Genomic DNA, 12,349 nt, shown 5'->3' with positions numbered 1-12,349 from the left:
TGGAACTGGATGAGCTTTAAGGTCCCTTCCAACCCAAATAATTCTGTGATTCCATGAAATCCCCTGAAAGCTTAGCTGCATTGGAGGACATGCATCGGGGTTTGCATATTTACTGTCATCAACTGTGAATCTCAACTCTGCAAACACTTATTCCTGCTATGGAGTGTCAGCAGTGGTATTGGCTTCACTGGCAGCAAAAAATTCTCATTGGGATCATACTGTTTAGTGGTTGGGCTCAATGACCTTGGAGGCTTTTCCAACCTTAATGGCTCTATGATTCAATGCTTGCATTAAATTTTAAATGTACTTAGATTTAGTAGCCTGTCCATACGTTTAAATAAAAAAAAAAATTAAAATGGTGTTCTTTAGTTATGTAACTTCTAAATAAACAGAGCTGTAGAAACATTCGTTAGCTTTGATTTTAATTTACTGTATAACAGCCTACTTCATAATAAATGATGTTGTATGATTTGGTTGTAATTTTGAATTTGTCAGGAAGCTCAAAGCCAAATCACTGAACTTAATGGTAGTTCTGCAATCAGTTTTACTATATGTCAAATCAGAGGAGCCATTATTGAATTTTAAAAGGCTAAATTACTGTGTTGTTTGTATTAAATCTTAATGCTGTTTCGAATAGTGGGAATGCTTTCCCTTGGAGGTATGTGCTGGAAAAGGTTTCTGTTCTGTTTTCGAATAGAAAAACCAAGCAGGGTTTCAGCGAAATTGCTAAAATTCCAATTTTGAAGGGGTTAGGTACATCCAAAAGTAATTTCAAACCTGTCCTAAAGGAAAGAATATATTTCCCATGTTGGATATAGTGCTGTAGTACAGTCCTTTTTATGAATTGGGAGAATTTAGTGGTGCACTGTAATGATGTCAGTCACAGAAGTTCATGTACTGATGTGGCTTATCATTAAGGGGAGGGGAAAAAAATACATTTACATTCCTTTAGGGATAGAAAAGGAAGGGAAACTGCCCTACACTTGCTTGCTTTGAAGCAGCCTCACTTTCCCTGACTACAGCAAGGTCTGCTGAAAGCACTGTGAGAGCATCATCTGGGATTCCTCAGGATGGGCTGGAAACTAGTAGATGGCTACATGTATAATATTCTTAGACCTTCTAAAATTGGGAATGGGGATGGATTTTTATTTCTTCCCCAGAAGCTCAAGTCTTTCCAGAGTCTTGATGTCCTAGACTGATCGTTTCTGAGTTTGTATTTTAAAATAAATATGTAATTTTTTAAAAAAATAATCTCTTCCCATAAAGCACTCCTGGAGCTAAGACCATGCCTCGCTAAGTCAAAACAAGCCTCCTTGCCTTGGCAAGGTGCCTCCCTCTGCTGACACTGGTGCTGTGGGGTTACATGCCTGGTCCCCAGAAAGGAAAGGCTTCATCAGCCAGTGGTGCAAATGGTCAATGCTTGTGGCCAAGGAAGGGGGTGACATGGGACTCCTTTGCCATATTGATATCCCTGCTTTGCTAAATCAGCCTGGGCAAGTGCTGTAATAAATTCATTATCTCCCCAAGCCTGAAATTACCCGTTCAGAGGGTGGCAAAGCTTCTGGGCTTGACTATTTGCTGTAAGGGTTGGTTTCTCTTTAAGTTCTCTGGTATGTTTGAAGAAAACCAGACACGCACAGCAAAGTGACTAAGATTGATTGTTTCCATCACTTTCAATGCAGATGATGGCAAGAAAGTAACCTGGCCCAATTTTTCCATTGTTTTCCCAAACACAGTCCAGATCCCAGAATGGTTTGTTTTGGAAGGAACCTTCAAGCTCATCCAGTTCCCACCCCCTGCCAAGGGCAGGGACACCTTCCACTGGACCAGGCTGCTCAGAGCCCCATCCAGCCTGGCTCTGTATGTTTCCAGGAGTGGGGTATCCACCACAACAGAGAATTTTTGTGGCTTCTTCTGGGTTTGCTAAAAGAGGTCCATGTCTGAGGACCCCAGAGCCGGATGCACTTCTCATGTGAGGATGTACTCATGATTTGCCGTAGCAAATTTCTGCCTGGTAGGTTTTTCTTTTTCTCTTCTAAAGTTTTTGTCTCTTCATGTGGTTCATAGGCCAGCGAAGCTTCTCACGTGCAGGAGAGCACTGGCCCATGGCATCCCTGGTGTGCTGGGAGAGCTTTCCTATCTCCCTCAGGTGGTGCATAACAGCAATAGATATAATGGACTCATTTGGATAATTTAGTACTTGCTTAGTGTATCTGGTTTCTCTAGTGACACCCTGATGTTCATGCTTGACTGCCCCACCTCTCAGATAATAAATGAAATAGGTTTCACCTTGTTGGCAGCACTGGCATTTGGCCCATTATCTTTCCTGACATTGTGTACCTGAGAAATTAAATTACCTAGTTTCCTGGCTACCTCCCTAATGAATGCCATTAATTAATATGCTTTTCAAAGGGAGAGGTATATTTATTCTTAATCCAAGGGAGAATCTCTTTCCTTGTCTGTCTGTGAGCAGAGTGCCCAGGTGGGAGCAGGTTGGTCAATTTGCAGAAGACTTGTCCATATGAGTGCTCACTAAACATGCCCTTTGGCTCCTAACTTGTTTTACAGCACTTTTTTGGGGGAAAGATCTAGTCCCAAGAGCATCCAGGTTAATTAAAATGATGATTACCTCTGCAGGTGGTGGATCAATGTAGCCAAATATGTGCTGCTCATGATGCAGCGAGAAGATGGATGGAAGTGCAGCTTGATCCTTCGGTAAGAATTAGCAGGAAAGTGTGGACCTGCCACCTTCCCTCCCTTTTTCCCATCAAATTTCCTCTCCCCAGTGAAGTGGCAGCCTGACATATGGATGGATGTGGGGCTGCTAACCCAAGCTGGGGAGAGGTTTGAAAACCACACATCTTGGAGGTCAGGGATGGCTTTGAACATTCTTCTGGATGAAGAAAAATGCCCTCAGCTAGGCAGGAAAAAGATTAGGGCTGGGGCAGTGGGTGCTGGGATAGTTGTGTCCCCCTCTGTTTGAGAAAGATGGTACTGGAGCGAGAAGGGAGACACTCGGGGTGTTGGGGATATTGGGCTGGGATAGCTCCTGTCCTCCAGTGTTTGACAGGGTGGGTTGGAATGACTTGATACAGGCACAAATTCCCACCTCTGAGCTGTCCCAATGCCTTGGCAAGGGAGAAACCAAGCAGGGCCTGATGCTGTGGGTGGTTCCTTGGCCTGTGAGCAAACAGTGGTGCTGGGGCTCTGCAGGGAGGAGCAGCCACCTGAATGCCAGCAGCAGTGCCATGCTGAGTGTCCCTGGGACAGGAGCAAAGCCCGTGGGGTTGCTCAGACCTGCTCTGACTCATGTGGTGCTTCAAGCATCAGTTGGTTCCAGTGACATCAGCCCTTCAATTCATGTTTTAAACCTCACCACGTTCAATACCTTGCAGAACTGAACTCTTTGGGTTCTTCAACCCTGCTGACGTGCCTGAAGAAAGCTGCTTTTCTCCTCGTACCTCTACCACTTAGTCACTTCTGCTGCTGCCCCTCATTGAGATCTGTGGTGCTCTTCATCGTGGGGAAAGAACAGTGTCCCTTTGAAATACTTAAAGCTAATATGAGTCACAGCTTTTTTAAGAAACACTGGATTTTTTTTAGTCTTCTGGCAGAACGGGCATATCAGGAAGTTTTAGGATGCAAGCAGGTAGGTTGATCTGTCCTGGAGGAGACTTAAAATAACCCTGCACAAGGTGAGGAAGAAGACTCATCAGTGGGATGTTCAGTACTTGGTACAGAAGTGGCTGGTTCTCAGAATCCCTCTTCCCACTTTTCATTGTCCAAATATATATTATGATCAAAAGGAAAAGATGAATTGCAGTCTTGGGGCTGAATCTCTCATTTTCTTGAAATCAGCATGACCTGAACTGTTAGTCTTTAAGGAAAAAGTCTCTTCAGTAGGAAACCAGGTCCAATGTCAGTAATTGTAGCTAATGCCTTAGCTAGGGCTGCCTGCACAATTGGTTTAAATAGAAATAATGTCCTTTAAGCTGTTTAGCTGATAGTTTAGTCCCTCAAGCATTGGAGTTATACCTTGTACACTTGAAACTCCTGATCTCTGTGGGTCTTACTTTCTTATCACTTTCCTAAAAGGCAGCTGGAGTCACAGATGAAAATGTAACAAGTCCTTTTATCATTTTTTCATGTTGATAAACTCCCTTGAAGGGAGTTTGGATTACATTCTGCTCAAATCCCTGTTGAACAACACCTTTGATGACAGAGTTTGACTTCGCAGCATTAGAACCCCTCTTTTTATGCAAAAAGCTGCAAATAGAGACATTTTTTTGAGCTTGTATTTGCTGGGTACATGTAGGCTCAGCATGACTTTAGAAGGACACATAATCATAGCCATGATCACAGTTCAATCTGTTTTTAATTGTTGTTAATCAATTCTTAGCAGTGCTTAAACCTCGTGAATTAAATTGATTAAAAAAAGAGCACCTCTTTCACCAGACTTATTCTTTTAAGGGTTCACTTTTATACTAACAGCATCAAGATGCATTTTCTCAGACTTGTGGCTTCTAAAATGATTCATGGCTGTGAATAAACCTTAATAGATTACTGCATGCATAACTTGCCAGCTGTGGGCATCTGGAGCAGATCCTACAGTTCTGGAAGGAGCCTTCAAACTGGAGGCACTGCAGCTCCAGGGAAAAGCAGATGAGGGCATCACACTCCTTATTTCTATTGAAAGTCTAAAAAGAGAAAAGACCTCTGGGAAATTATAGAACAGTTTGGGTTGGGAGGGACCTTAAAGACCATCTCATTTCAACCCCCTGCCATGGGCAGGAACACCTTCTACTAGACCAGGTTGCCCCAACCCTGTCCAACTTGGCCTTGAACACTTCCAGGGATGGGGCAGCCACAGCAAAGAATTTCTTCCCAGTATCTAACCTAAACCTACCCTTTTTTCACTTTGTTGAGCCCACACTGAGTTCTGTGCTCCTGCAGCTCCTCTGGCACCTGAAGATGGATAGGTATTGTTTCCTGCCTGAGTGGCTCCATCTTGGGTGGTGCAGCTTTGCTCCAGGAGGTGCCAGAGATGCCAGAGGGGTCTGTGCTCTGATGCCTGTTTGTTCAGGCAGTGGGGGAGGCTTCATTCTGCACTGTGGAAAAAGTCCCACAAACACCTGTGTCAACATGGATTTAAGATCCCAGCTTCAATCAACTTCTCTTTAAAGAAAATGGATATATATATAGATATATAGATATATAGATATATAGATATAAATATAATTTTTTACCCAGGCGAATTCTGTTAGAGAGCCTTCATGTTTTATTCCTGTTTTCAAGGCTTTTTCTTACAACCTTGAGTGAAGCAGTTTCCCTGATCTTGAGTCTGGGACAGCTACAGTCGTTGCAGTTTCGAGGCCTCAGGGTCTTTAAGAATGTCCCCGCTGATGGATGCCTGCGGTTCCCAGGGACCAGGGACTGCTACTCCTCTCTGTGGGACACTTAACATCTCACTGCGTTCTGCTAGGAAATATTTCTCTTGACTAAACCCCGTTTTACCAGCAGAGGCCGATATGCCCATGTGCTTGAAGGCAGGGAGCTCCCACTGAAACCCACGGACATATTAAAACCTCTCCAGCCTGCCTAAGATGGATTAGTCTCTGTACCCCAGAATCCCCAAACCACCTCTCGCTGAGCCGCTGGGCTGGTGGGATGGCAATGCAGATTTTGTTATTTGACTTTAAAGAAAAAATGTTTAAAAAAATGTAGCGAGTAGCCATCTGGGGCTGGAATGAAAAGCCAAGCTGTTTGTAGGCACTGTGAGGTCTGATTAAACCTGTCATGACTGGTGCTGCAACACTGGCAAGCAGCTCCCCCAGCACCTCCTCTGCCCAGCCTGGTGTAATCCTGTGCATCACTCATGTGCATGGCAGAGAAATGAAATGTCTCCGTTAGAGCAGTCCTTTGGTATTTATTCTCGTGGCATTAAATAAATTTATTTTCCAAAGGAGGTGGACTGTGTGTACATATATTGTAAGTATGTGACATGCTGGGGCTGCAGGGAGTATTTTCAAGAAACTATTCAGAGATAAGGGTAGATCCTGCTTTAATAGCAAGTACATGCACAGCAAAAATTATGAAATCTGAGGCTGTGCTCTTGGTGTTGCAGATGCCCTGGGTAGAGCACTGTGTGCTTCAAACTCGCCCAAAGCTCTAGTAACTGGAGATCAAAGTTGCCCATTTTTTCTACATTATACCCCAACCTTTACCTCCCACTGGAGCAATAGGGGAGGGAAAGCAAAACAGCTGCTTCATAAAGCAGCTGGGAAACTGCTTTGTCTGTATCTGACCTGTGCCTGCTGTCTGCCCCTGGCAGGGAGTTTCTTTGCCCTCGTCTCTTTTGGTCACCGAAAGAGCATCAAAACTCACAGACCATGCATGCAGACAACGACTTCTTCTTTAAATTGCCCCAGACTGTGCAAAGAGGATGACAGACTTCCCTAACCACAAGTGCAGAGCAGCATGTGTTGAAAAATAACTTCTGAAACAGGAGGCTACCCTGCACCTGCCCCGGGAAGGAGACTGGAACAAATGTTTCTTTGGGATATATCAGCTGTGTCGCAATGCCAAATGGGTATGGACATCTGGATTTTATGGTAATAGGTGCAAAATAGGAATGACATAGAAGAGAATGAACTAAAGAAACGGTTTGTTCCTGCATTGCCTAATATTTATGTAGTAATTACTATTATTAATAATATCACTACATAAAAATGGTTAATTCCAGGTTAAGCATGGTACAGGCTTTAACATTCTAGGAAAAAAAGGAATCAGGTGAGTCAGGACCTTGAAAAGCCAGGTTTTGACCTCTTGTACTCCACCAAATCTGTTCTAATTCAAGAATTCCCCCTGGAACATGGTGGTCTGGTGGGTTCTGGCCTAAGCCTTTTTGGGATGGAGTATTTGGGGAAAGCACTTGCTGAATGAGGTGTAAGAGTATAAATCCATATAAATACTGCTGACAGTTTTAAGTAATGGTTCTCACCAATAGCTTGGTTGCTTTCCTAGTAGTTCTTTATGCACCAATAAACCCCATTGTTCTTCTCCCAGCTGTTATTCACAAAAAGAACAAAAGAGAGCCGGAGTGTTCTGGCACATTTCTTTTTAATTAAAATAAAACAACAGACAAAGGAAGCGTGTGGAGCAAAGTTTGTCTAAGACATGGCAAATGTCTCTTCTCCCCCATAATTTTAGCCCATTGGATAGAGGTGATTTATTTCTTGCTTATACTTGAGGTCCTGCTCTGCTGCACCAGGAGAAAGTGAAGTGTAAGGCTGGAAGTACCTCAGAGGGATGGTTGTCCCTGGGAGAACTACCCTGGACTCCCACGGGTGCTTTTGGTGCCTCAGATTGTTCTTCCTGACACATGACACATTAATTGCAATATTTCTGCAAATGTAGTTGGGTCTCAGCCCTCACTGGGGCTGCACCAGCATGAGCATCTTAAAATTGAGCCCAGAGCATCCTAAAACTGAATCTCTCAGTGCAGGAGGGGAAAAGGGCACTTCTCCTACTCTAAGAGCTCTACTGTCCAAGGCAGGTTTTGGTTTTTTTTCCTAGTGAGGTTGGTGAAACACTGACAAAGGTTGCCCAGACAGGCTGTGGCAGCCCCACCCCTGAGAACATTCAAGACCAGGTTGGACTGCGCTTGGAGTAATAAGGTCTCACTGAAGATGTCCCTGCCCACAGCAGGGGGTTGGAACAAGATGAACTTTAAAGGTCCCTTCCAACCCAAACCCTTCTGTGATTCTGTGCTGTCAGCATTTTGCTGCATAGAGCTGGAGCTGTTCAGAGCAGCAGCACTCAGGGACTTGGTGTGATGAACTGTTTACCTTGTGAAAGCATAACAAAGATATGAGCTTTGTTTTTCTGAGAGATCCCGAGATTTTTATTTTTTTCTGAAGGCATGTTTTCATTCTGTGCTGTGGGATTATTTTTTATTTTTTCCTTGGTGGAAAGGACTGGCTTTTCTGCAGCTAACCACCTAAATCCATCTCCCAAATTTAAGATGCAATATTTATGCCTGTGACTTCTGCTGTGGGCTGATGGCTGACCCAGGTAGGGGAAAGGTAAGAGGAATGCACTGTGCTGCAAAGTATCTGCCTGGGGAAATGTGCTGCATCATCAAATATCCCTGCAGGCTCCCCGAGATCCTTGGGATAGTGCCTTTGGAGCAGCGTGCCCTTGGTGCCCACTGAGCCAACAGTCCCATACTCACCCTTAAAAGTGTCATACAGAGATGCACCCTCTGCCTTTCTGCTGCTTTCCAGAAAACAAAGACTTGGCAATAATCAGATTATTTCAGGCACAATGCAGGTCCTGCAGTGCTGATGTCCCAGGATTTTGGCAAGTGGGAGCTGTATCATAAGGACATATAGTGCTTATTTCATTTTCTTTATGATTTGAAGAGCTTGGAAAAATCATTCTGGTGTTTAATCCCAAACCTGTGCTTTAACCTACTTGGAAGCTGTCCCTGAATAATCCATTTTAAAATGCTTAATAGAAAGATTTTCATTCAGCAAACAGAGACCATTAAAAATACAGTGCTTTTAAAAATATTATTCACATCAAATTGTTGGAAACTAATGCCAAACACCTGCTAGGGAAGGAGGGGCAGACCCCACCAACCGTGCAGCCTCTGGCTTGGTCCTCTCCATCCATTTCTTCCCAGTGCAACACTGTTGCCATCCTCCTTGGGCTCCACATCCTATCATCAAAACATCTGTTCCCTGTGTTCCTGATCACCCAACACCGATGCCATCCCCTCCCTCCAGCTTGGATCATGGAAACCCCCCAGGTTTATCTAGGAAGAGTTTTAAATCATGTACATTAAAGACCTACCACGGAGGAAACCTCTGACTTACCAGTGCTCAGGATATATTAACCATCAAGCAAATCACACTTAATTTATCATCTGAGGAAGCTGTGGGCTGAGTTATCCCACAGACAGAATGGGTGGGGCAGGAGGTTCTCTATCACCATCTTACAGCCCTGCCATGAATCCAGCTCTTCTAATAGTGGGATTTAGTGCCAGGCTGACTGCCCTTCTTGCTTTATGTATCCTTGTTCTACACCAGAGAAATTCAGTATGGTTTTCTATACACAATTTTAATTAAACTTAATTTCCTGTGATAAAGCCTATAACCTTTGAAGGAAAGAAGTAATATTTTTCTTCTATCCTCTTCTTATTCTGTCATGATTTAAATCATCAGCTCTTTACTGCAGCTGAGATTGATCTGATCTCATGGTGTTTGTCCTTCCCTTATCTGACACGAGAGCCTGTTGGAGCCTCTGGATACCAGCCCAGGCTGAGCATTTGTGGCTGTGCACTTACACCATGGTGGGGCTTGGACCATCACTGCATTGTTGGTTCAGGTGAAAAGAGAGAGCTGAAGATTCCTAAGTCCCTTCCTATGTCCCACTAAAATATGCCTCTGGATATGGGACTGAAACACCTCTACTAGATGTCAAGTGAGCCCCATGCTGATGTCCCAGGGTGGGGTGCTGGGCACACTTTATGCTGAGGTGCCCTTCTAACCATGATATTACATCATTCATTTTTCCCATCCTCCACTTATTCTCCTCAATATTCGCCCTTGGGAGTAGTCAGGCAGGAGAGGCTGAGGGAGCTGGGGTTGTTCAGCCTGGAGAAGAGGAGGCTCAGGGGAGACCTCATCACTTTCTACAACTCCCTGACAGGAGGTTGTGCCAGGTGAGGGTTGGTCTCTTCTCCCAGGCAGTGATCAGTAAGACAAGAGGGCATGGTCTTAAGCTCTGCCAGGGGAGGTTTAGGTTGGATATTAGGAAGAAATTCTTTACAGAGAGGGTAATCAAGCACTGGAATGGGCTGCCCAGGGAAGTGGAGGTGTTTAAGGTGAGACTGGATGTGGCATCAGTGCCATGGGCTGGCAACCACAGCGGGGTTGGATCAAGGGCAGGACTTGATGATCTCCGAGGTCCTTTCCAACCCGGCTGATTCTATGATTCTATGATTCTATGATTTGTGCTTGTGCCCAGTTATTAATCTGTTTTATTTCTATTTGGTTGGCCAAGATGGGCAGTTACCAGGGTACCTTGTATAAAGCACACTCAGTGTCTTCTTCTGACTGTTGTATTTATTTATTATCAATTTTTGGAGGTAGACCCCAGTAATGGGCTGGAGGAACTGGATGCAGGAGAGCATTGCTTATGCCACAACATCTCCAGACACAAGTTCTGGGAGTGTTTGTCTTTTCTGGTCGCTGCCCTGGCTGGTCAAAAGGAAAAAAAAAACCAAAAACAAGTGAAGTTGAGACCTTTGCTATCAGTAAGGTGATCCTGACACCATGAATAATGGAGAGGAAATACAGACCAGTGAGATATGGTTGCTCAGTGGGTCTCCTTTTTCACCTGCCCATCTGTCTTATAACCACATGACTGGGTAGAACTGAGTAATTTTTCATGAGGTTTCTGAAGCTGCTACATTTTATGAGGAGCAGGAATGTCTTTGTTTTCCCCCAACCTGGGCTGGCAGGCGAAGGACAAGAAGCAACTTGACCATGTGCCATCACCTGACCGATTTTCCAGGGAGCTACAACCTTGATTGGCACATCGTGATACCATAGACCCAGATTGTCAACTGACCCTGAGCAGAGGCTGAGGCAGCTCTGAAAAAAAAAGGAGAAAGTTCTCAGCACAGACCAATTAATAAATAATAATAAGGAAAAGGAGAAAACCCAAAGACAGGGAGAGGCAGAAGAGAGAGGAAGGTGCCTCAGGCAAGGAAGGTAAGGAAGGCAGGAAGAGGCAGAAGGTGGTGATTTGTTGGCACCTGTGGCTTGGGAAGGACAAGAGAATCCAGGATATATCTACACTGAGCCAGTGGGGAAGAAGGAAATTGTGTAACAAGGGCAGCCCAGCCCTAGGCAGGGAGAGAAGGAGTAAAGGACTTTGGCAACTGGGAAGGCGGCAGAAGATTAAGGCGCTCCCAGAGTGTTGTTAGAAGTGTAGGGGTGCAAAACAATGACATGAAAGAAAAGACTGAGAAGAACAAAATGGAAGAGGAAGAAGAGGAGGAGGAAGAGGAAGAGGAGGTAGTGGAAGAGGTGGCTGAAGAAGATGAGGAAGATGAAAGTCATGAGAAAAAAACCAAGAAGAAACCAAAGTCTGAGGATTCAGAGATTGATGAGGAAGTGAAGAAAAAGAAAAAGAAAAAAAAAAAGCGGAGGGAGTACAGCAGTGAGGATGAAGATGACTATGAGCGCAGAAAGAAAAAGAAGAAAAAAGGCAAAAAAAGCAAAGACAAGAAGAAGAAGAAGAAAGGTGACAAGTCCAAGAAAGGAAAGGTTGATGATAACTTTTTGGAGATGTATGAACAGGAGCTTCGGGACTATCATTCAGACTCCTCCAATGCGACAGAAGATGAGTACAACAAAAAAAAAGGTCAGCTCCATCCTTCCCCATTTCCCCTCCTTAGCAGGCACTGCTGGCCACTGCAGATGCCCTTGCTGGGATCCTTCCTGGAGTGCAGACGCTAGTTATTCCTGTGTGGAGAATATTTCTAATTAAACAAGAATTTTATCGGTGTGAGGCGTCTGTAGGAGCTTTTCAGTTTACAATGTCGCGTTGCCGTGTGTGTGTTACTGCAATAATTACATTCTCCTAATTAATATTTGCATCGTGGGGCTGTTCAGAAGCTCCACTCAGCAGACTTGCCCTGTGTAAGCAGGATCCACGGCAAAGGTGCACAGTCCTGCTCAATTAGGAGCACGCCGGGGATTTTGGCGGGCAGTGGAACATAGGACTGATGTAGAAGCAGGAGGTCCAGCACACTGAATCTCTCACTCCTTTAAGTAACCAAACAGGCTGGGAAAAATAGTAACAGTAGCCTCTAAACCTTAATGCTGTGTCCCTACAACAAACAGCCCACTTGTTTTATACGCAGACAGTACCTGGTTCAATGCATGGTGAGCTGCGTCTCAAGTTGTACCAGAGGAGGTTTGCACTGGATATTTCTTCAAGGAAAGGGTTGTGCAGACCTGGCAGAGGCTGCCCAGAGCAGTGTTGGAGTCCCCATCCTGGGAGGAATTTAAAAGCTGTGTGGATGTGGCACTTGGGGACATGGGTTAGTGGTGGCCTTGGCAGTGCTGGGGAATGGTTGGACTTGATGATCTTGGAGGGCTTCTCCAATCTAAATGATTCTGTGACTCTATGACTTAAGGTTTTAGATGATGCACTCAGTTTCATTAGAAGACCACGGTGTAGTTCTATGATTAAAAGCCCTTGACATGTAGCAGGATCCTCCCAGGCACAGCAGGGTTATCTCCTCGTGAGAGATGTGGGTGGAAAACAGGCA

General features: G+C 44.6%; 1 protein-coding gene across 1 annotated transcript in view; it reads left to right on the top strand.

Moving 5' to 3' along the window:
- The first annotated feature begins 11,021 nt into the window (after nucleotides 1-11,021).
- LOXHD1 (lipoxygenase homology domains 1) overlaps nucleotides 11,022-12,349 on the top strand; it is a 154,534-nt gene continuing 153,206 nt past the window's right edge. The window contains exon 1 of the mRNA XM_027720002.2: nucleotides 11,022-11,436. Within this exon, the coding sequence (XP_027575803.2) occupies nucleotides 11,022-11,436 (415 nt within the window). The remainder of the gene's footprint in view (nucleotides 11,437-12,349) is intronic.

The sequence above is a fragment of the Pipra filicauda genome, unplaced genomic scaffold (genome assembly GCF_003945595.2).
Source record: "Pipra filicauda isolate LSUMZ 115617 unplaced genomic scaffold, ASM394559v2 scaffold215_size1667880_pilon, whole genome shotgun sequence".
Classification (NCBI taxonomy): domain Eukaryota; kingdom Metazoa; phylum Chordata; class Aves; order Passeriformes; family Pipridae; genus Pipra; species Pipra filicauda.
The sequence above is the reverse complement of the archived record's forward strand: the minus strand, read 5'-3'. Positions and strand labels throughout refer to the sequence as shown.